Raw genomic sequence first — 24,164 nt, 5'->3', positions numbered from 1 at the left:
ATTTGGATTGGATTTGGATTGGATTTGGATTGGATTTGGATTGGATTTGGATTGGATTTGGATTGGATTTGGATTGGATTTGGGTTGGATTTGGGTTGGATTTAGATTGGATTTGGATTGGATTTGGATTGGATTTGGATTGGATTTGGATTGGATTTGGATTGGATTTGGATTGGATTTGGATTGGATTTGGATTGGATTTGGGTTGGATTTGGGTTGGATTTAGATTGGATTTGGATTGGATTTGGGTTGGATTTGGGTTGGATTTAGATTGGATTTGGATTGGATTTGGATTGGATTTGGATTGGATTTGGATTGGATTTGGATTGGATTTGGATTGGATTTGGATTGGATTTGGATTGGATTTGGATTGGATTTGGATTGGATTTGGATTGGATTTGGATTGGATTTGGATTGGATTTGGATTGGATTTGGATTGGATTTGGATTGGATTTGGATTGGATTTGGATTGGATTTGGATTGGATTTGGATTGGATTTGGATTGGATTTGGATTGGATTTGGAATTGGATTGGATTTAGATTGGAATTGGATTAGGATTAGATTTGGATTGGGTTTGGATTGGATTTGGATTGGATTTGGATTGGATATGGATTGGATTTGGATTGGATATGGATTGGATTTGGATTGGCTTTGGATTGGATTTAAATTTTGATTTGGATTGAATTTGAATTGGTTTTAAATTTTGATTTGGATTGAATTTGGATTTGATTTGGATTTGGATTTGGATTTGATTTGGATTTGGATTTGGATTGGATTTGGATTGGATTTGGATTGGGTTTGGATTGGATTTGGATTGGATTTGGATTGGATTTGGATTGGATTTGGATTGGATTTGGATTGGATTTGGATTGGATTTGGATTGGATTTGGATTGGATTTGGATTGGATTTGGATTGGATTTGGATTGGATTTGGATTGGATTTGGATTGGATTTGGATTGGATTTGGATTGGATTTGGATTGGATTTGGATTGGATTTGGATTGGATTTGGATTGGATTTGGATTGGATTTGGATTGGATTTGGATTGGATTTGGATTGGATTTGGATTGGATTTGGATTGGATTTGGATTGGATTTGGATTGGATTTGGATTGGATTTGGATTGGATTTGGATTGGATTTGGATTGGATTTGGATTGGATTTGGATTGGATTTGGATTGGATTTGGATTGGATTTGGATTGGATTTGGATTGGATTTGGATTGGATTTGGATTGGATTTGGATTGGATTTGGATTGGATTTGGATTGGATTTGGATTGGATTTGGATTGGATTTGGATTGGATTGGATTTGGATTGGATTTGGATTGGATTTGGATTGGATTTGGATTGGATTTGGATTGGATTTGGATTGGATTTGGATTGGATTTGGATTGGATTTGGATTGGATTTGGATTGGATTTGGATTGGATTTGGATTGGATTTGGATTGGATTTGGATTGGATTTGGATTGGATTTGGATTGGATTTGGATTGGATTTGGATTGGATTTGGATTGGATTTGGATTGGATTTGGATTGGATTTGGATTGGATTTGGATTGGATTTGGATTGGATTTGGATTGGATTTGGATTGGATTTGGATTGGATTTGGATTGGATTTGGATTGGATTTGGATTGGATTTGGATTGGATTTGGATTGGATTTGGATTGGATTTGGATTGGATTTGGATTGGATTTGGATTGGATTTGGATTGGATTTGGATTGGATTTGGATTGGATTTGGATTGGATTTGGATTGGATTTGGATTGGATTTGGATTGGATTTGGATTGGATTTGGATTGGATTTGGATTGGATTTGGATTGGATTTGGATTGGATTTGGATTGGATTTGGATTGGATTTGGATTGGATTTGGATTGGATTTGGATTGGATTGGATTTGGATTGGATTTGGATTGGATTTGGATTGGATATGGATTGGATATGGATTGGATTTGGATTGGATTTGGATTGGATTTGGATTGGATTTGGATTGGATTTGGATTGGATTTGGATTGGATTTGGATTGGATTTGGATTGGATTTGGATTGGATTTGGATTGGATTTGGATTGGATTTGGATTGGATTTGGATTGGATTTGGATTGGATTTGGATTGGATTTGGATTGGATTTGGATTGGATTTGGATTGGATTTGGATTGGATTTGGATTGGATTTGGATTGGATTTGGATTGGATTTGGATTGGATTTGGATTGGATTTGGATTGGATTTGGATTGGATTTGGATTGGATTTGGATTGGATTTGGATTGGATTTGGATTGGATTTGGATTGGATTTGGATTGGATTTGGATTGGATTTGGATTGGATTTGGATTGGATTTGGATTGGATTTGGATTGGATTTTGATTGGATCTGGACTGGATTTGGATTAGATTTGGATTGGATTTGGATTGGATTTGGACTGGATTAGGTTTGGATTGGATTTGGATTGGATTTGGATTGGATTTGGATTGGATTTGGATTGGATTTGGATTAGATTTGGATTGGATTTGGACTGGATTTGGATCGGATTTGGATTGGATTTGGATTGGATTTGGATTGCATTTGGATTTGGATTGGTTTTCAATTGGAAATTGGTTTGAATTGGATTTGGGCCCATATAGCCGAGGCGGTAAACGCACGGGTATTCAGCATGACCATGCTGAGGGTGACGGGTTCGATTCCCGGTCGGTCCAGGATCTTTTCGTAAAGGAAATTTCCTTGACTTCCTTGGGCATAGAGTATCTTCGTGCCTGCCACACGATATACACATGCAAAATGGTCATTGGCAGAGGAAGCTCTCAGTTAAAAACTGTGGAAGTGCTCATTGAACACTAAGCTGAGAAGCAGGCTTTGTCCCAGTGAGGACGTTACGCCAAGAAGAGGAGAGGAGGTGGATTTGGTTTTGATTTAAACCAAGATTGACTTAGATTTGAATTGGAGGACTCACCTGATCCAGCAGTATATTCTCCGGCTTCAGATCCCGATAGATGATTCCCAGACTGTGCAGGTGATTCAGGGCCAGTGCCAGCTCGGCCAGATAGAACTTGACGTCCTCCTCGGTGAACATTACCTCTTTGCTGAGCCGCGTAAACAGGTCACCCCCACGCAGAAAGTCCAATATCAGGTAGAGCTTTCCCGGCGTCTGGAAGGCATAGTGGAGCTTAACGATAAATGCGTGCCCCACGTCGGCGAGGATGTTGCGCTCGTTGGTGCTCCGAACCCGATCCTTCACCTTCAGGGTGGCCTTTTTTAATACCTGCAGACGATAGGACAGACAAGAGATTGTCTTAGATGTTCGTGGGTGATACCGCGTGGGAGCAATGTATTATGTAATAGGGTGGTGCTTGTTTTTCAAATCTTGTCAATTTCGAGGATGCAATGGCCCATGATATCTGGACGCAAATCATCTTAAAAACAATAACCAAAAAATGTGTTTTCTAGAAGCTTCATAGATTTTTCTAACAGCAAGAAAGTTTTTTTTACTTACATTGCACTAATTGTAAAGAAAATTTTGATTTTCTACCAACGTTTTTTTCTGTTGTATGATTGGAATCCAATTGAATTTTACCCGACGTTTCGGCCATTGGGTGTGGCCTTTTTCAAAGGGAAAACTGTTTTGTACGCTCAGTTTCAAGAAATTATGAAAAACAAGTCATACCCTAATATTCAAGCACTGACTGTCTCGAACGAAAATAAAAACCGCATAAATTAACTCACTTTCATTGCATAGAGCGTGCCGGCATCCTTGCCGACGATTTTCCTAACTAGAAATACTTTTCCGAACGAGCCTTCGCCGAGGACCTTGAGCAACTCGAACTGCGACGGGTCAGCCTTGTCGTGACCTTCGCGCACCACATCCCGGATGTCAAACTCCTGCTCGTCGTTGCTCGTCGACTTCAGTGTGCCATCATCCGACACCGCGCCCGGATCAAGGTCCATCGCTTCGATGTCCATCATTCCTGCCGGTGCGATGACTCTTCCGCCGCCACCACCTCCGGTCGGTTCTCCGTACGGCTGCGGGTGGTGGTGATGGATGTGGTGGAGCTGTTGCTGCCCGCCGGGATCGAGCTGTGGCGCCTGCTGGCCGTGCAGCGGCTCGTAACCTTCATCGACGACCATCTCGACATTGTCCTGGGACTGTGACTATACGGTTGGGTGGAATGAAACAGAACAGAAAAAAAACGGAAAAGGGAAAACAATCCCGGTCAGTGAAAGTAGACGACGGAGAATGTGCGGTTTTGGGGCGGGGGAGATGATAGAAAATGAATGATACATTGACGAGCGATGATTTGCATTTGCAGAGCTGGAGATGAAACCAGTAATAATTGAAGAGGGGGATTAAGACACAACAGAGAAAGAAAAATCAAGATTTATTTATAGAACAGATCACAAATCATTCAAGACACATAAATATACATTTTCATTTTATTTGTCATTCATTAAATTTTAAATGTAATACTTGAGCAAAGTGTAACATCGAAATTATAACTAAAGTTACATTATTGAGTCAGTTTGATTTAAAGAGATCCTAAAAACAATAGTAAAACCAAGATAAAATAACATTGGTTTTATTATGTTTCTCAGAACCTTTTCAAACCCAATTGCACTTCAAATGGTACGATAAAGGCCGGGTAATTCGCGTTATACAGATCCCATTGAGATCAACAGCCTCTACCCAGCAACTCGTATCCTGCCGTAATTCTGCAAAGTGACGTAAGCGACATTTGCAATTTCAGCATATGGTTGGTTTAACCATAATATTATGCGTCAAACTGTTACTGTTACGACTAGATTGTGCATCCTAATAAAGCAGGAAAAAAACAGTGATATCATTTTACCAGATAAAAAGATATCAAAAAATAGAATGTCGGTTACGTCACTTTGCAGATTTACGGCAGTATCCCTACCTCAGCACCGACAGGGCTGGGAACAACCTTACGAAAGATCGGATAATCCACAGAGATGCTCTCTGTCACTATCAATGGTAGGCAAAGCGCCGATTATGATAGGCTGACTGCGATCCAAGTCAGCGTGTGCTCTGTTTAATCACCGTCACTTTTCTTTTCCCATCACAACTAGACTGATTGCGATGGCGGGTTGATATCACTGATAGGCCATCTTTAAAATTCGTTTAGAAATCAAAATAAACACTTAAAGTGATGAAATTTGAATATGTGGTACTGTATAACTAGTTTTGTATGTTGGTCATTAAACATTTTGAGTTTTGGCTAAATTCGCCAAAATATCAGTTCAGTTGCTATGATAGTGCTCTGGAGTGCGGGTCAATATCAAGTCATTGCCGGCCACTATCGTTCTGGTGATATTGATCGGCCTACAGTGATAGTGACGGTGGTGCAAAATCAGTAATCAACTGACAAGACTAATATTTCGCAGCTCTGGTAATCAACCCCGGTAGGAACTTTGGTCGTAGGCTGACAGGGAAGGAGAGGTTTGCTTCTGCGGCTAATCAACAGCCAAGTAGCAGGGAAGGACTCTAAGCTCAACTGTGCACTATTGTCTTCCGGAAAGTAGGGGGTTGGTGTCAGGCTCAATGAAACAGCCGTAAAAAACATTGTAACGGAAAATCAGCAACAGAAAGACCGGTGGTACTCTACGGACACGAGACATGGACCATGCTCGAGGAGGACCTGCAAGCACTTGGAGTTTCGAGTGGGCAGGGCATGTTACAAGAATGCCGTATAACAACCCTGCAAAGATGGTATTCGCTATTGATCCGGTTGGTACAAGAAGGCGGAGAGCGCAGAAAGCACAATGGCCGTACCAGGTGGAACGTAACTTGGCGAGCATTGGGCGCGACCGAGGATGGAGAGCGGCGGCAGCCACAAGCCGAGTATTGTAGCGTAAATAAATGTATGTAAGTATGTATGTATGTATGTATGTACACTCCCGATCAAAAGTTTGGAGTCACCCCCTCAAAAACATGTCATATTTTTAGGCCCATATCTCCACCAATTTGCGTCCGATTTGAAAACCCTAGGTCTCATTCAAAAAATAATAAGTCAAATTAACTTTGAACATGATTTAGGAGAAACTTTTACATAAGTATTTGTATGTAAACAAACTTAACCCAAACTTGCCAAATTTTCTAAAAAAATGAATATAATCTTACGGCAGTGTCGCTGTAAAATGGGTCGACCAAATTTTAAGATAAGAGCGATAATATAATCTATTTTCTATTAGCTTTTAACTGCAATTTACCAAACTTGGCTAAAAAATCTAGAAAAAAGTTATTAAGTAAATTAACTTTTGATGTCATCGACCAAAAGTTTGGGGTCACCCCTCAATATGATGTATCGGCCAAAAGTTTGGGGTTACTGTCTTAAAACATGGAAAAGTGATTTGATGATATCTTCGTCATCTATAGTTCAATTTTAATTCTTTTTGGTTCATTTCAAAGATAAGTCTTCCAACGATTTTTATATATAAAAATGTTAAGTAAAAATAACACATTTCACCACATTTAAAAAAATTAGGCAATTTTACGTGAAGTTTAAGTATGTGAATTTTAACAAATATGTGTGGTTCAATGTCTATGCAGTAAGTACCATTTATTATGTTTCCAATAAGCCAAGAAGAATTAAAATTGAACTATAGATGACGAAGATATCACCAAATCACTTTTCCATGTTTTACGACAGTGACCCCAAACTTTTGGCCGATACATCATATTCAGGGGTGACCCCAAACTTTTAATCGATGACATCAAGAGTTAATTTACTTAATAACTTTTTTCCTAGATTTTTTAACCAAGTTCGGTAAATTGCAGTTAAAAGCTAATAGAAAATAGGTTATATTGCCGCTCTCATCTTAAAAGTTGGTCGACCCATTTTCCAGCGACACTGCTGTAAGTTTATATTCATTTTTTAGAAAATTTGGCAAGTTTGGGTTAAGTTTACATACAAATATTTTTGTAAAAGTTTCTCCTAAATCATGTTCAAAGTTACTTTGCATTATTATTTTTTGAATGAGACCTAGGGTTTTCAAATCGGACGCAAATTGGTGGAGATATGGGCCTTAAAAAATGACATGTTTTTGAGAGGGTGACCCCAAACTTTTGATCGGGAGTGTATGTCTAGGACAAAAGAATTCAACTTATGAGTAAAATGCAAAAAAGTACGTTTTCCCATACTAACTTCCATACAAATTTTAATCGTAATGCGGAATACGGGGACGCAATCAATCGCTCCCAAATTTTGCACAGTTGTTTTGGACGCTAATACACATTGAAAAAGCTTTGTTCCGGGTTAATACGATCATGTTTGAGGCGTTTCAGACGGTCCAACCGTCTTTCAGGGGGCACCTGGAGGTCTCAGGGCCATTTAGAGGGTACCAGAAGGGGTGTCGGGGTTTTCATAGGCATTCAAGGGGTCCGACGGGGTTTCAAATAGTCGCTGGTGGGGGTTCCAGGTTGCTTCATTATTGATTCTTCAAAGGGTCTCAAGGTTCTAGGAAAGTTCCAGAGGGTCCTACTGGCGATGGGTACCCGGGGCGTCTCAAGAGTGTCTCAGGGAATTTAAGGGGGTATGATAAGGTCTCAGGGCTGTGAGGGAGGTGTCAGGGGTCGTATAAGGAGAGTTTCAGAGCGTTCCAGGGGGCTCCAGGAGATCTCAATGGCGCTTCTTGGGGACACAGGGCCGTTTCAGGAGATCTCAAGAGGGTTCCAGGGGGGTTCATGGGCGTTTCAAAGGGTCTGAGGGGGTTCCAGGGAAGTTACAGAGGTCTCAGGTGCGTTTTAGGTGGTTTTAGGGAGGACCGTAAACCGGGGTCAAATTGATCTCCGGGGTGGAAATGGATCAGACATTTTTCCGTTAGATAAAGTATGTTTTAAATAGTGCCTTACATGTATCGTTTGGTATAGGATTCCTACACATCACGATACTTTGAAGGAAACTATATAGATCTAACTGTAAAACGTCTGATCAATTTGACACCGGCTTACGATACCAGAAGATCTCAGAGGCGTTTCAAGAGGGTCCTAGGGATTTCAGAATATTATTTTAATAATTTATTCTTATCCATTGCTATATAACCATAATTAAGAAACTGGCAACACTGCCATACTTTTTTTACAAAATGTATATGTTTGCCTTAGTCTAAATAAGCTCAAACACCTTCAAATTCTATCAAAGGATGACGATTGGCGCAAGTTCGGCTTTGCAGTGAACAGGTATCTTGAACGACCGTTTAGCATTCGTCCCTACGTTTCGGCAGCTGTTGGTGCCTTCTTCGAAACTATGTTCTATAAAATGCTATAAACTTCGATGTACATAATAAGAATACCAAGAAATAGAGCAATCACGACATCACGAGTAAACTCATGCATGTTTTTTTCAGCGGTGGGTTTGGCGAGTCAAGAATCGCGCGTAAAACAACTCAACCGCGAGATTTGAGAATTTAAGTTTTAAAAACACTAATCAATAACAAAGACTACGTTCTGCAAACATGCATTCGCACAATAAAAAAAATCGCTGAAATAGCAAAAATGATTCAAAATACATTAGAAACTTTTTGTGTGCCAGAGGACGCCTATAGAGTGAGTACTCCTAATATTATGCATGATACAGTATGTAGATATTGCAGCCCAAAATTCAAAGTGTATTGGAAACTAGTGGTGTTACATGGAATATCCAACTACTACAGTACCGAGTTGCTTATAATATTGGGAGGTCTAAAGCGGTCATCAACGTGAATATATATTTCTTGGATAGAGTGGACAGAAATGATGGCAGTCTCTATAGATCTTGAAAAACCAATTCCAGATAAATTTGGATGACCAAGATCTTACAATTGTACGACCTCCAAAGTACGCCGAAGTTTATGCCACAAATCTATCATACTAAATCATTTTTTTACAAGATGCATGGTCGTGGAACAGAATCTACGACACTCAAAAGCCTCAAAGTACCGCTAGAAACTTCATGGTACATGAATTAATTCGTATAATACTTATACGTATTTGTAAGAATATGCTATATTTTGAAAATGGGGAGAATTGATACCCCATTTCATGGTTTGTACTAAAATATTAATTATGACGCATTTTATCATTGATCAAGTCTCCCCATGTCACTGTTGTGTACACTCAGCTGTATTAATTAAAATATGTTTGTAACATCATTATTTGGACAAACATGTTTAATAGTATGTTATGTGCTGTGAAATTTTGACACGATTTAGTTCAGTTTTCATAAAGATATAAAGATTTTTCGGAATCGTCCAATAGATTTTAAAGGACTGAAAACTAATCATCAGCCGTTATAAAATATTGCAATGCACAAACGGAATCACTTGTAGCTCAAACATAGTCTTTTGGCCAAAAGTAGTTTTAATAAGAATATACTAGAAGAAGACTGTTTTTTTAATCCGAGAAAACATGGGGGAAACAAGTCTCTCCAGGGATCAAGTCTCCTTAGTCTCCCCTACTACATCTAAACAAGTGGTTGTTACTAAGCGTGTTGGTATCTAGTGTTGCCAGGGATAACAAATGGCAAATCGTAGGTTACTACTCTATACAATTAAAGCATGTCTTCGAAGATGTTTGAGGATATTTGAAGGACTTGTATGTATGTATGTAGGTAGCCACCATCCTAGCTTGAGTCTTGCTCTGCATGCAGTTCCACTTAACAGTAAAGAATAATTCCATTACCACTCTGAATTCAATATATCGCTGTATTAAGGGCCAAAAGGGGGTGTGGCGGACCCGTAAGTAGAGACACTTACGCGACATCCGCGGGTTTAAGAGAATCTCCTTTCAACAGAATGATCCAACAGGGTGAATAATGAAATTTACATTACTTGTCAAGCTTTCTACGGGATGGTTTGTTATAAGAAGGGCGCGTCAAATCCATTGCAACTGTTGGGATAGAAGAACCCATCTACAAGGATGTTACAGTTACTTCTCACCTCACTTCGGTTGGCAACCACTCCGTCGTACAATCACAACTTCAATGATGCCCTGATGCACCCTCCCAACCCCGAATAGTCATGTAGTCAATAGTTTAATTTATTATGATGAATTATTATATAATCAATAAAATTAAATAATGAATGTAATGATATGAAATAAGCTATATAATTTGATTGAGTATCATTCGCTGGCGAGTCCTTTCACGGCCTTGATGGTATGGCAGAGAATTATTAGGGTTATAAAATGTCAACGCCATAGCTGATATATAGTCAATAATAGAATATAATTTGATACAGCATGAGGAAATAAAAGTAAGATAATATACATAATGAAATTAGTCTTCAGAATTCAGCATATCGCTGAATGAAGGCTGAATGAATGTTTGAGGATATTTGAAGGACTTTCAGAGAAAATACACTGAGAATAATATCCATCGCGGATCTATGTTAGATGTCATACAATTTAAATTTTCCAAAAATATTACCTCTTGATTGTATAGTTTTTTTTTAACTTGTACATAGAATCTATTTTTTATATCAGAAATATCAAACCTCGTTACCTTTCATTTATTTTTCGATAAAAAATATCGATAAAAAAAATTGAAAAAAATAGACTATCCTGGGCAGCTTGGCAAATTTTGAGGCAGGAAGTCAGCTTTATACAGAAAAATAATAATAAAATCGAAGGAATAGCTTGTTAAAAAATAGAAATTATATGACATCCAACATAGATCCGCGATGAATATTACTCTCAGTGTATTTTTTTTTTCTAAAAGTCTTTCAAATATCCAATTTGAAGACAATTTTTTTTGAAGAAGAAAATTAGGTTTTTTTTCATAACCCCTTTTTAAAATTTACAAATGAGATCCAGTGCATGTTTTTAGGTAGACGAAGCGATTGTAGGACATTTCCCCGAAAACCAGTTCCCCGAATGAAGTTTCCCCGAAAGTTATTTCCCCGAAAAACGATTCCCCGAACGAACCGTTTCCCAGAATGTACCGTTTCCCCGAAATATTTAAAATACTATTTTTAGTACTCGTTTCTAATCATTTTCTTGATTAATTCCATTGTCTGAACTAGTCATTGAAACGAAGTAGCGGAAAGTTAGCCTGAGTACAAAGTGTGCCGATGTGTAGTCTTTAGAAAGATATCAAAATCATGGAATCTTTCACATCTCATTGATATTGTACTGATTGAAAATGACATGGTACTCAATTAAGATCACGCTCATCATAATTTTCCCTTCTTTCATTCATAGGCTGTTCTTTCTATTTATTTTTGAATTTTCAATCGATGAAAACGCCGTTTAAACGCATAATACCTTCAAAACGAGTCATCGTGATTGTGGTAGTAATCATTGTAAAACACATGATCCAGATGATTTCAAATTTAAGTCTTTAAGTGTTCTTGCTAGCGAATGAGCACAATTTTAATGTGTATTAACAGGCTTTAAAACAAAAGTCAATGTAATTCAATTTGTTTGACAAACAGATTTGAAACTAAGCACTCTTCAGTTTTTTGTAAATCAATGGATCAATCATGACCGAAGTAACATTTGGAATTGACATTTCTACAGAACTAGAGATGGGAAAACTGGTTCAATTTTGAGAGTTAATCGCTTCCGATTCACTCTCAAAAAAGAGTCGACTCTTTTGATCGATTCAGTAACTCACTTCGGCATTTGAAGAAAATTGTCGATTTTCGGTGTAAGCTGACTCCTTTTCGTACATTTATACCGTGCCATGCCCTAATACCGTGACCTTAAGAATGCTCTTCACTTCAAAGAGCCCTGTAAAAATCAATTATTCGTGTTTCTTGATTTTTCAAACTCTATATTATTGGTTATTCTGTATATTATGTATAATAAATATAATTAATAATATTCCAAATGTTTAAACCACACACTTAAAAAATAGAACCGAACTCGGTTAAAATTTAACCGAGTTTTTATCTGCTGAACGCTCGGTTGGCTGTTCGGTTCAACGTGGATCAACCGAGCGTTCGGTGGTATTTTGATTTGATCCTGATTGTCAAACTTACCGATGAAGTCGGTTAAAATTTAGTACGAATAACGTGGCCAACCGAACATCGGTTGTATCAAGTTGGATGGATCTTATTGGAATCTTTTTTTCGAATTCTAGAGATTCGGAATCATAAAACAATTGTTTTTGGACAAGTTCCTTGGCTTAATTCGCTTTATTAGTCACACTTTTCTGTTACATCATTTATCTTATGGCAATTGCATTTTAAAACAGGTTACCTCGAAGAAGTAAGTAGTAAGAATCTTAGTAGTACTGGATAAAAATTCTCGCGACTCTGGTACATAATCTGAAAATAGTAGTTAAACACATCTTATTTGGCATTTGCGCCACCAGACAAACATAGTTGAAGCACTTACCAACATCTGTAATACGATTCACTTCAAATCCGTCAACACAATATCTTAAAAATTGCATAAAACTCGCACGAATCCATTTAGTTGTATTTAACATAATCAACATTGAAGAAATCAAATATGGCGGCGCAAAAGTTGAGCCCGTCAGGGCAGTGAACCGAGTTTTCTCGGTATCTGCCAACCCAATCCGTATATTTCAGAAGTAAACCGACTTGCTCGGTAGATTTGACATATCAGTTTGCCAAAGACTGTCACTTCCAACGAACAGCCGGTTTTAATCGTCAAAATGCCACAAATCAACCGAAGTCGTCGGTTTTTCATATTCAACCGATTAAATTCGTTTAACAATCAAACCGAGTTCGGTATTAAAAACTAAATGTGCATTGTTAAAAACAAAATGGTAAAACATAGCATTGTACCTAATACCGTGTATGTGACCCGCGTACATTGGTGGTCCTTTGAATCACCACTATATCAATCATACTAAGTTCATACTTAAAAGAATCTGTGCGTTAAACGTTGCCTAGAGGTTTGTACAATTGATTCATAAAGTAAAAAAGTATCAATAATATTTTCAGCTTGCAGTTTTAGCCGAAACACGGTATTTGGAACACAAAAGGAACCATGCCCTAATACCGTGTATTGGTACTTCGCACTCACATTTTGTGAATATTTTTAATTGCTTGTTTTTGTAAATAGGGTATGTGTTCCATCAGTAATCTCACGCTCCCATTTTCATCTCATTCGAAAACAAGCGATTACGGCACCGATTTACTCCGTTCTTTTTGTTTTCATGGGTGCTCACTTCTAACAAAAAATACAAAAATAAGAAACAAAACAAACAGCGCTTCAATCCTTTGTTTTTCGTGGGATGAAAATGGGAGCCACATGCTTAATAAGGGAACCAATACCCTATGTGCCAAATTTATTACGCCTAACTTAAGAAGGTTTAATATGCTAATGATTGAATTAGTTACTTAGTTAAAAAAAATAATACACTTAGTAAAATATTTGAGTTTTTTGTCAAATACACGGTATTAGGAGGCACACGGTATTAGGGCATGGCACGGTATACAGTTTTTAAAAAAATCTGCTTGCATGGTGCGGACCTTGACAGTATTTACAAATGTCTGAGCGTACTATGTAGATTTAGAGAGATTTAGCACCAAAGAATCGAATCACTTTTGCGATCCGGCCACACAATATAAGAATGAATACATGATCAACGGCAATGACAGCGATACTCTTCGTTGATTCATCATATAATGCTCAGCCAAGCTAACACTTTTCAGTGACTTGTTGGAATTGATATTAACATCTGAGAATCGTAACTCTTTTGAAAAGAGTCATGGTTCACTCACTCGGTTTCGCGAATCGATTCTTTGAGTCGATTCGCGAGTGAGTTACCCATCTCTATACAGAACATACTAGAAGTTAGATCGCCGGCAATATTTTGAAAGAACAGTATATGATGAAAGAAGGGAGAATCTTCGATGGAGATTTCTACTATAACGCCTATAGATACATACTAGAACAGTCGGTCACAAAAAAAAATAATAATAAATATAGCAGCTGTTAAATTACTGATGATTGATCGAGCGAGCAGTTCAACTTGAAAGAACACCCTATGTTTGAAAGAAGAAAAAATTTATCAAATGAAAGCTGTAGCCAAAAAGACGTTGCTGAATCTTTAGGCAGAAGTATGTCAGGCGGAAGTACGTTAGGCTGCAATCATTAGGCCGAAAGTATCATTACGCTGGACGAGCATCATTACGATTGAGTTGAAAGCCAAGAAAAACCCCAGTTTGATCATATATAACCCAATACTCAAAAGAATAGCCGACTTCTCAAAGAATGGTAATATGTCATGGGACAGTCAGTGGTTTGATAAATTACTACCGTCAATAAGCTATGCAATATTACAACTAAAAACAACTGCGTGTTATAAAACGAGGCAAATTTTCAGATGGAATGTTGGCAGAGTGATCACTTCCACAGTAATATTGTTTAGTCAAATACACTAGAAGAGGTTCTTAGAATCATAATAAAACAAAAATCATAGATAGAAAGGTTTATGGCGGTTTTCAAAACCTCTACATGACTAATTGCCAACATGTTACTTGGGTTGATCATCGGTTCTTTAGTAACAGTATAACATCAACATCAAGAAATCATCTATGTGAGAAAAAGGAAGAGGATAAAAGAATATTGTAAAATCATGGAAGTACATCCCAGTATCTATAGAATTCCCTAGACTCGAGAAATGTAAAACACTCAAGGGACTCAAACATCTTCTAGGCCTTCGAAAACAAATTTTAACATCGTTTATGAAGAAAATTAAGATAACGCCTACTGACCCATTCTACCCTATAAACTTCAGCTTCGCAACCCATTCGGCTTAACGTACTTCGGTCTGACGTACTTTGGTTAAGCGTACTTCGTCCTAAAGACCGGATGCCCCTAGTTGTGCATTGGGTCAATGTTAAATGGCATATGCAATAATCTTTTCGGGGAAACGGTACATTCGGGGAAACATTTTTCGGGGAAATGGTACATTCGGGGAAAAAACTTTCGGGGAACTGGTTTTCGGGGAAATGTCGTACAATCGACGAAGCGAGATAAAAAAAAATCTAAAAGTTTTGAAGAGCAAAAGTTGGGTCATTTGTATAGAGATACTCACTGTTTTTGTACTCCGTCTAGAAAGGGATAAACAAATATCAGTTGACCTCTCTTTGCCTATGCATGTTTAATTTAATTTGTAATAGAGTAGTATTGAATGAAGAATGGATACTTGCATTTTCACTATTAAATGCGAAAATTTCATCCAGTTACGCTTTCAATTTAATGCAAAATATGCACCATAGTGCTCTGTGATTACCACTCCTAGTAGCATCGTGCTTACTTTTTATTCAACCATTCGTGGGTAGCGATTTGAAATGTGCAGAAACGTTCTTTTTCCATTACATATACTAACAGGTTGTCTAAGAACGGTTTGCCCATGTTATCGGCATGCAATTTGCACATTTACGCGACATGGCGCTCCCATTGCAGAACCCACCACAGTCCACTTTATGACCGCAATAAAATATCGGATCGTTGATTACATGCTACGATCAGACCAGACCACAGGTAATTAAATGTTCATCTCTCTTTTTTTCTTCGCGTCAAGGGACATGCCCTTAGAGGTAGGTAGAGAGGTAGGTGATAATCGAACGGTGTTCGTCATAACAAATCACGCAAGCCACCTCGGGCGAGGAAATTCGAGAGTATCACATTGCTTGGTTTGCTTTTCCCAGATTCGCGATAGGATAGTAGATACCGATATAATCCAAGTGAATTTAAGGAAAACATCCAGAATTTCTTTCCTATCGTAAACCCCTGTATCATAAACCTATAGATACAGGTCATTCTTCAATCATCATCGATAAAGAAAGCTCTATAGAAAGAATGGAGGCAAGGAAGTGAAACTGACGCGAGAAACGCCTTCAGCAGCTGTGCAGTGGCAGCAGCGCATGGAGGAGAAGTTACAAATCAAATTTGGCGCGGTGACGACGCCGACGATGACATGGGAAACAAGCTCTCCGCCACCGCTGGCGCTGGCTGGCTGCTGGCTGGCGAACTGGCCCACTCTTGGCAAACAGATAGCGTGTCATGTTAGACAAATTGTTCCGGCTGATTTCCTCGAAGCGATTGGTGGTGTACCTACCACCACCATTCGCGTCGAGATGGTGGTGTTAAGCGTATACAACGTGCTTACGATAAGGTTTCGCCACTTTCGACCAAAATTATAGGTATCCTGGGAAATGGTTTCCAAATTTTATTACATGTTTTCACGGAAATAGTATAAACAGATGCTTTGGGTGTTAGGTTTAGAACAACCAAACAAGTATGATACTTGAAACTATTTGAAAGAGTAACAGTTTAAGTTGAAAAAGCCGTCATTTACTAAATCGTCATTATTGAACATTTTGTCAAAACGGAACATTTCGCAGCTATGGGAAAAGGCTGGCAAAACCTTAGCAAAGACTGGGTAACCAGACCCGGGGGAAACTTTGGGCGTAGGCTAACAGGAGGGTTTTCTTCGGCAAATTTACTGGGATCATCCGTACAGTAAACCGGAGCGTAGGTGTTTGGCCGTTACTTACCTCAACAGTCAGACTAAGGTCTGAGTGTCCTGTGCTGTACGTAGGAGTCGTCTCCATTCAACACGGACCATGACTGTGTGTCTCCAGTTCCGCACTCTGCGTAGGAAATGCAAATCGTCCTCCACTTGATCGACCCACCTAGCTCGCTGCGCTCCACGTCTTCTTGTACCGGTCGGATGACTCTCGAGAACCATTTTAGTCGGGTTGCTATCCGACATCCTGATAACGTGACCCGCCCACCGTAGCCTCCTGATTTTCGCGGTATGGACGATGGTTGGTTCTCTCAGCAGCTGATGCAGCTCGAGATCGTGGTTCATTCGCCTTCTCCAAGTCCCGTCTTCCATCTGCACTCCGCCGTAGATCGTACGCAACACCTTCCGTTCGAAACCTCCAAGGGAGCGTTAGTCCTCAGCACGTAGAGTCCATGCTTCGTGCCCATAGAGGACTAATCTGCGTTTTGTAGATAGTTTACTACGTGTGACGGCGAACTTTGTTCGATCGTAGAGTTCTGCAGAGTCCAGAGTAAGCTCGATTTCCTGCCACAATGCGTCTCTGAATTTCTCTGTTGGTGTCGTTGTCTGCGGTCACCAGTGAGCCCAAGTACACGAATTCTTCAACCGCCTCGATTTCATCACTGTCGGTAGAAATCCGGAGTAGCGGGCGCGGTGATTCCTCCCTGGAGCCCTTGCCTACCTATGTACTTTGTCTTCGACACATTGATGACTAATCCGATTTGCCTGGCTTCACTCTTAGGTCGGATGTACGTTTCCGCCATCGTCTCAAATTTACGGGCTATAATATCAATATCATCAGCGAAACCAAGAAACTGAACGGACTTAGTGAAAATCGTTCCACTCGTGTTTATCCCCGCTCTCCTTATTACACCCTTCTAAAGCGATGTTAAACAGCAAGCACGAAAGACCATCACCTTGCCGTAACCCTCTGCGAGATTCGAAGGGACTCGAGAGTGGCCCTGATATTCGTACTACGCACATCACTCGATCCATCGTCGCCTTGATCAACCGTATCAGTTTATCCGGAAATCCGTATTCGTGCATAATCTGCCATAGCTGTTCTCGATCGATTGTATCATACGCCGATTGAAAATCGATGAACAAGTGATGTGTGGACACGTTGTATTCGCGGCATTTCTGCAACACCTGGCGCATGGCGAACATTTGGTCCGTTTTAGCGCGTTCACTCATGAATCCAGCCTGACGTTGCCCTACGAACTCTCTTGCAATCGGTGATAGTCGGCGGCATAAAATTTGAGTGAGTATCTTGTAGGCAGCGCTCAGTAGTGTGATCGCGCGGTAGTTCCCGCAATCCAACTTGTCGCCGTTTTTGTAGATGGGAAACACGATACCTTCCATCCATTTCGCCGGTAATACTTCCTCCTCCCAAAAAAAGTTGAAGGATGCTCAGAACAGTAAGTCAGCCGGTAAGAATAGTTTCGGACCCAGAAAATTTGGATATTCAAGATTATCTTTAGTCATCTTTCACCTAAAGTGAATGAAGTTATGGGAAGTTATCAAACCGGCTTCGTTGACGGCCGCTCGACAACGGACCAGATCTTCAGCGTGCGGCAAATCCTCCAAATATGCAGCGAATACCAGGTCCCAACGCACTACCTCTTCATCGAAATCAAGGCGCGCCGCCGACAGTATCAACCGCACAGAGCTATGGAAAATCATTAACGAGAACGGCTTTTCCGGAAAGCTCACTAGACTGACCAGAGCGGCGATGGGCGTGTAAAAAAAGTGCGTAAGGATTTCGGACGATCTGTCTAGTTCGTGCGAATCACGCGTGGGACTGCGACAAGGTGATGGATCATACCTGCTGTTTAAAATCGTCCTGGAAGGTGTTATGCGTCGTGCCGGACTCAACTGCCGGGCATGAATTTCACGTGTCTGTTTTGCGGATGACATGGAAATTATTGCCAGAAAATTTGCAGAGTGTCTACGGTTAAATTAAATTCCCTGAGTTTTTTTCTGGGAGAAATTTTGAGAGTTTATAGTTCAAAAATTAGTCCAAATTTGATATAATTTACATACTTTTCGAAACTAAGAAATATCCTCAAAATTGTTAAAAATTTTATGGGAATTGCGGAAGATTTATTATCCAAGGAATTCTACCAAATCGTCGAATTCTTCTAAGAACTTGTTTACCAAACTCCTTCGAATACAACACAAAAATCTGTCAAGGAATATTTCAAGGTTTTTCCCAGAATTCTTTTGTGTTAATTGCAAGAACTTTACTTTGACATTTCCAACTACAATTTCTAAAAATAAATGACAATCGAACATTCTAAAAATCTAGAAAAAAAAATTCAGTATTCCAATCAGTAATTGCACATTAGAATTTCGAATTTCTATCCATGATTCTTCCGTGAATTACTTTCAGAATTCATCCTCGGATCTCTACCGCAATTCATCTTTTAAACTCTCCCGCAGTTTCTTTTAGAATTCTCTTCGCGGATTCTTCCTTGAATTTTCCTCTTTTTTTCTGAAGGCTTGCCGAAGTTTTTTAAATTGTATTCGCAAATTCTGCCAAGTTTCCATCCGGAGGTTTTTTACGTGTTCAATCACCTAAATAGTTTCTTGTGAGATTGTTTCGTGATTTTTGAGAGTTATTCTAAGGATTTCTACCAGAATTGTGCCAAGGGTTTCTAAAGGAGTTATTCATGGGGTCTCTGTTGGAGTATCTCCCGTAATTACTTCCAGAGGTTTTCCTGATATGTTTCACTCTGAATTCTTCCAGGAGATCCTTCAAAAAATAAGTTTAAAGTTAGATCTCTTAGAGGATTTTTGGTTTCTGACCTCTGCCCAGGAATAGTTTCTCTCGGGTTTTGCAAGATTTTTGTAGAAGTTCTCCCGGGGATTCCTTCCAAAGAATTATTTGATAATTCTCTTGGATTTCTTTGCGGAATTTCAATCACAATTGCTCCCGACATTCCTCTTCGAGGTTCTTCCTTGAATTTTCTTAATGTTTCCCCCCGGGATTACTCCCACTTTTTCTCAGGATTTCTTCCGAAGTTCCTCTCGAGATTTCGCCAATAAATCTGCGTTTTTTTTTTCACAAAAACGTCACCTGGAAACCTTCCGATATTTCTCTGGAAATTTCTTACAAGGAATCTCGTAAATTATCTCAAGAAACAATCCGACAAAAGCTTCTTGAAAATTCCTACCAGAACTCCGGAGCCACCATTAAAAAATCCCAAAAGAAGCATCCAAAATCTCGGAGCAATTTCTGGTAGTGATTCCGGGAAATGCTCTGGGAATAATTCCGAGAAAATGTGTTAAAAATAATCTCAGATGGATCACAGAGAGAAGTAAAACAGCTACTGCAAGGAACAAACAGCTACGAGGAAAAGCTAAAAGCACGTCGATCTGAAGTACGTTAGAGCATGTCCATAAACAGCGTAGACTACTAAGTGGGAGATAGACTGGTCAAAGTCTACGGTTTATACAACGTTCGGAAAATTTTGTATGGACAAAGGTGAACAAGACAGGTGGAGGAAGAAGTACATCCCAGGGCCAACTCCTAAAAAAATTCTCTGAAAGAAGTTCTGGGAGAAAGCCCTTGAGAAATCACATTTAGAAGTTAAAAAGAAACCCCGCGAGAACCTTTAATAACCATCCTAATTGAAATTCCTGTAAAAATTCAGGGCATAACTCCAAGAAAGCTCACGGAAATTTGTTTGAGAAATTATAGGAGAAATTACAGGAGAAACTTCGGATGAAACCCTTGTAGAAACTCCTGAAGGCAATTGGGTTGTTTAGTGAATAAAATATTGCTATTTTCTCTAGCCTAATCGAAAGAGCTCATTTTTCTGAGTATAACGTGATTTTATTGGATTTCAACACCTTTGTTTTGATGGTTAAATCAACAAAACAGTTTTAATTTTCGTGGATAGAATGACAGTTCAATCGATAAAGTGACAGTTCGACCCGAACAAAAAAATTTCTCCATACAAACTTCAAATGCATTTTAAAAATAGTTCCCGGACTCCAAAAATTATGAAATTTTGGATTTCGACTAATTGTTGGGCGGAGAATCCGATTATGAAATAATCCGGATACCCCTAAAGAACCCAATTGCTTGAGCTTGATTGACCGCCCGTAGATGCTACTCCAGTATCGCTAGACCAGCTACACTCACACAAGGAACCAATGAGATATCTGCCGGGGACTGGCAGGCATCTACAGTGTTTGAGTGTTGGTGATCTTCTATTTTTAGGCGACAATGCTGCCTGCTACGTCAGGTTGCAGGTCAATATGGGGAAGGGGAAGAAAGTGAAGATTGCAATCATTTTGCATCCATCAGACCGAATATACCTCTGCGTCAGCACAAATTCTTGCGGATGTCGGAGTGTTGGTGGGACTTGGTTGGCAGAAGGTTCACACATTGGTGCGTGGATACCAGGGTAAGGTAATAGAATTGTGTGTTTTTATTATTCTGAAGATGTGCGGCACAGTTCGCTTGATTGCATAACTTCTTCTTCTTCTTCTTTATGGCTCTACGTCCTCACTAGGACTTGGCCTGCCTCGCTTCAACTTAGTGTTCTTTGAGCACTTCCACAGTTATTAATTCAAGGGCTTTCTTTGCCTGCCATTGCATGAATTTGTATATTGTGAGGCAAGTACAATGATACACTATGCCTAGGGAGTCGAGAAAATGTTCCCGACCGGAACGGGAATCGAACCCGAAGTCTCCGGATTGGCGATCCATAGCCTTAACCACTAGACTAACTGGAGACCCCTGCAGATTGCATAACTCGTATGCGTTATCTAATAGGATTGAAACACTATGCTGTGAAAGTTTGGAAGGAAGGGAAACGGCTTTCAATCCGTTTCTGTTCTAGCGATGGCTATGAACATGTGAATATACATGAGTTGTATATTTAGAGAGGAGGGAGAAAGTATATAGAAGGATACAATGTAGGAGGATAGGGACGGGCCAGGGATTGATCCCAAGACCTTCTGCATATGAATCAGAAGCGGTAGCCACTAGACCACCAAGCCCGCCAGGGTAGAAACTTCTGAAGGCAATTCACGAAAAAACTCATTAGAAATCCTTGGAGGTGCTCTTGTAGAAATCCCAGTAATAACTCCTGTAGCAACTCTGGGAGAAATCACGAGGAGATCTTCTGGGGAAATCGTAAGAGGAACACTGGAAGAAATCTTCAAAAGGAATCCCGAGAGAAACTCGAGAAGAAATTCCGACAAACATCTGTGATATATCCTGAGATATTCTGGTGGAGATTTTGGGATAAATCCTGGTAGAAATTCCACAAAAATGTCTTTGGGCAGGACGTAAGAGAAACTCCGGGAAAATCCTACAAGGGACTCTGGGAGTAATATCGGAAAAAATCTACACTGAAAGGCGGCTTGCAGTAATGACAAGTATAAAAATGTTTTTAAATTTACCATGGCAAAACATGATCATCGACCCATCAACGCTTCATGTGTGCGTTTTGTTTCTTCTCACATAAACCGGTTCGATAGCCTAGTGGTAGCGTGCGAGCCTGGTGACGTCAAGGTTCTTGGTTCGAATCCGGTTGCCACCAAAAACTTTTTTTTAATTGAAAATCGAGTCCATGGTAAAATTAAAAACATTATTCTGTTGAATTGAAACGAAACTCAGTCTGCACAAATTTAGTGGCGTTGTGTATTCAAATTGACCCTCGGAATAGTAATTTTCACCGCAAGCCGCCGTTCAGTGTATGCTTCTAAGGCATCGTACACAAATTACGTAACGCTATAGGGGGAGGGGAGGAGTCTAGCTCAGCGTTACGACCCATACAAAAAATTTTGACTTTTCATACAAAAAGCGTTACATGGGGGGAGGGAGGGGGTCTGTAATGGTCAATTTTTGCGTTACGTAATTAGTGTACCATGCCTAAAGAAGTTGCAAAACGAAGCCCTGACAGAATTTCTGGAAAAATCCTTGTAGCAAAATTTCTAGAAGAATACATTAACACTACATATTCTACAACTTTTGTTGTTCATATCAGCAATACAGTAAGCTCTGAGCCTTAAACTTTTGAGTTGATCTACAACTAATCAAGTTTTCTGCTTTTTATCCATATGACCCATTTTTTTAACGACGCTAAATTTCCCTGAGGATTCAAGATATTCCCTGAGTCCAGGGATTTATCTGTATACAGATTTTCGAGCATCCGTACAGATTTCGTTTTAAATAAAATACAGATTTAAAAGCCTGAGGAGGGCATTTTATTTTTGTATGGAATACAGATTTTTCACCAAAATTTTGTATCAGATTTTTAGAAAGTTATTAAGATTTTTCAAAAAAATCTTCTGGCATCCCTGCCCAGAGTATTCCAGGTTTTGCCCTGTTTAATCAAATTCACATTTTCGTTGACATCGAGGAAAGAAATGAGTGTTAGAGTGACGTTCGTTGCTATAAGAAACCGAGTTCATGTCCCAACTAATAATCAGTCATTTAACAAGCACCTTCATGATGAATCAATACAGCATGATGCTGAGTAACATTAGAATAATTTTCAGATACAACCTTTGTTCGAGTTTTGTTCACACAAATTTGAAGAATTTATAAAGCATAACGTTGTGTACCAACTGAACTGATTGTTGATAAAAGCTTTTTTAAATATATAAAAAAGCTGTTATTCAGCTATAGCAAAATTGATTAAAAATAAATAAAATTCATTTTTTCAATTTCCACGAGAGTTTATGATTGGCACTTATGCTATGAACAACTATTATGAAATAATAATTACACATAAATTTGCCTAAATCGAGATTCGAACTCGACACCCGTCGATTGCCAACCGCATGCCTTTCAATCTGTGCCATCCTAAGCACTCAAATCTCAAAACATAAACTTCCCATGGTTTAATAATGATCACACTTCGACTCCTATTCAGCAGTGGTGAATTAGCACAAAACAACAGAACATTATAGTTAACAACTGAACAACACATTAGTTCAGCCGCTATTCAGTAAAAAAACACGTGTTTTTCATCATATACACCAGTGGTGCTCATCCTGCGGCCCGCGGGCCGCATGCGGCCCTCCAAGCCTTAAGATGCGGCCCGCGGAGTACTTTAAGACGAATCGAAATTTTTGAACGATTATTTGAAATAACTGGTTAAATTTATTAAGAAATCAAAAAAAAAATTGCTGATCAATTTTCACAGTGTTGAACACAAATTAAATGATTAATAAACAAAGAGAACAATCCGTTCTTTTAAGATTCGAAATCGCAACTCCGAAATATTTCGACATTTCAGCTAAGTCACGAAGCCAGCTTATAGTTATTTATAAGTGGTACGAATCAATGAAAGTTTGTTAAAAATGTAATCTTGAATCATTTCAAAATTAGTTGCAGTCTTTAAGCGAAGTCAATGCAATGCTGGGCAAATATTTCATATTTCGCCTTTCCGAAGAACATAAAAACACAAAGCACGAAGTTTTTGATAAAATTCTCAACAAATGTCAACTTGATTGCCAATATTGTTTAATTTTCACTGTTTGTTCAAATTTCAAACAAAATGTGTATAAGACTCACACATTTTTCGAAACAAAACTTACGAATCCAATTGTCCAAACAGGTGCCTAGAACGCGAAAATTTGAACAATAAATTTGAAGCAACTTATGCAGCAACTTTAGAAGATAATGTTGAAGGAATTTCCGGAAACAATTATTAAAAATC

The 24,164-nt window shown here is 39.0% G+C and overlaps 1 protein-coding gene across 4 annotated transcripts in view; it reads right to left on the bottom strand.

Annotated features, from left to right (window-relative positions):
* LOC109430456 (ribosomal protein S6 kinase 2 beta) overlaps positions 1–24,164 on the bottom strand; it is a 134,257-nt gene that overhangs the window by 20,769 nt on the left and 89,324 nt on the right. For all 4 annotated transcript variants that reach the window (XM_062860999.1, XM_062861000.1, XM_062861001.1 and 1 more), the window contains 2 exons: positions 3,719–4,144; positions 2,949–3,257 (listed from right to left, as the gene is read on the bottom strand). In XM_062860999.1, coding sequence (XP_062716983.1) covers positions 2,949–3,257; positions 3,719–4,144 — 735 coding nt within the window. The remainder of the gene's footprint in view (positions 1–2,948; positions 3,258–3,718; positions 4,145–24,164) is intronic.

The sequence above is a fragment of the Aedes albopictus genome, chromosome 3 (genome assembly GCF_035046485.1).
Source record: "Aedes albopictus strain Foshan chromosome 3, AalbF5, whole genome shotgun sequence".
NCBI lineage: Eukaryota > Metazoa > Arthropoda > Insecta > Diptera > Culicidae > Aedes > Aedes albopictus.
The sequence above is the reverse complement of the archived record's forward strand: the minus strand, read 5'-3'. Positions and strand labels throughout refer to the sequence as shown.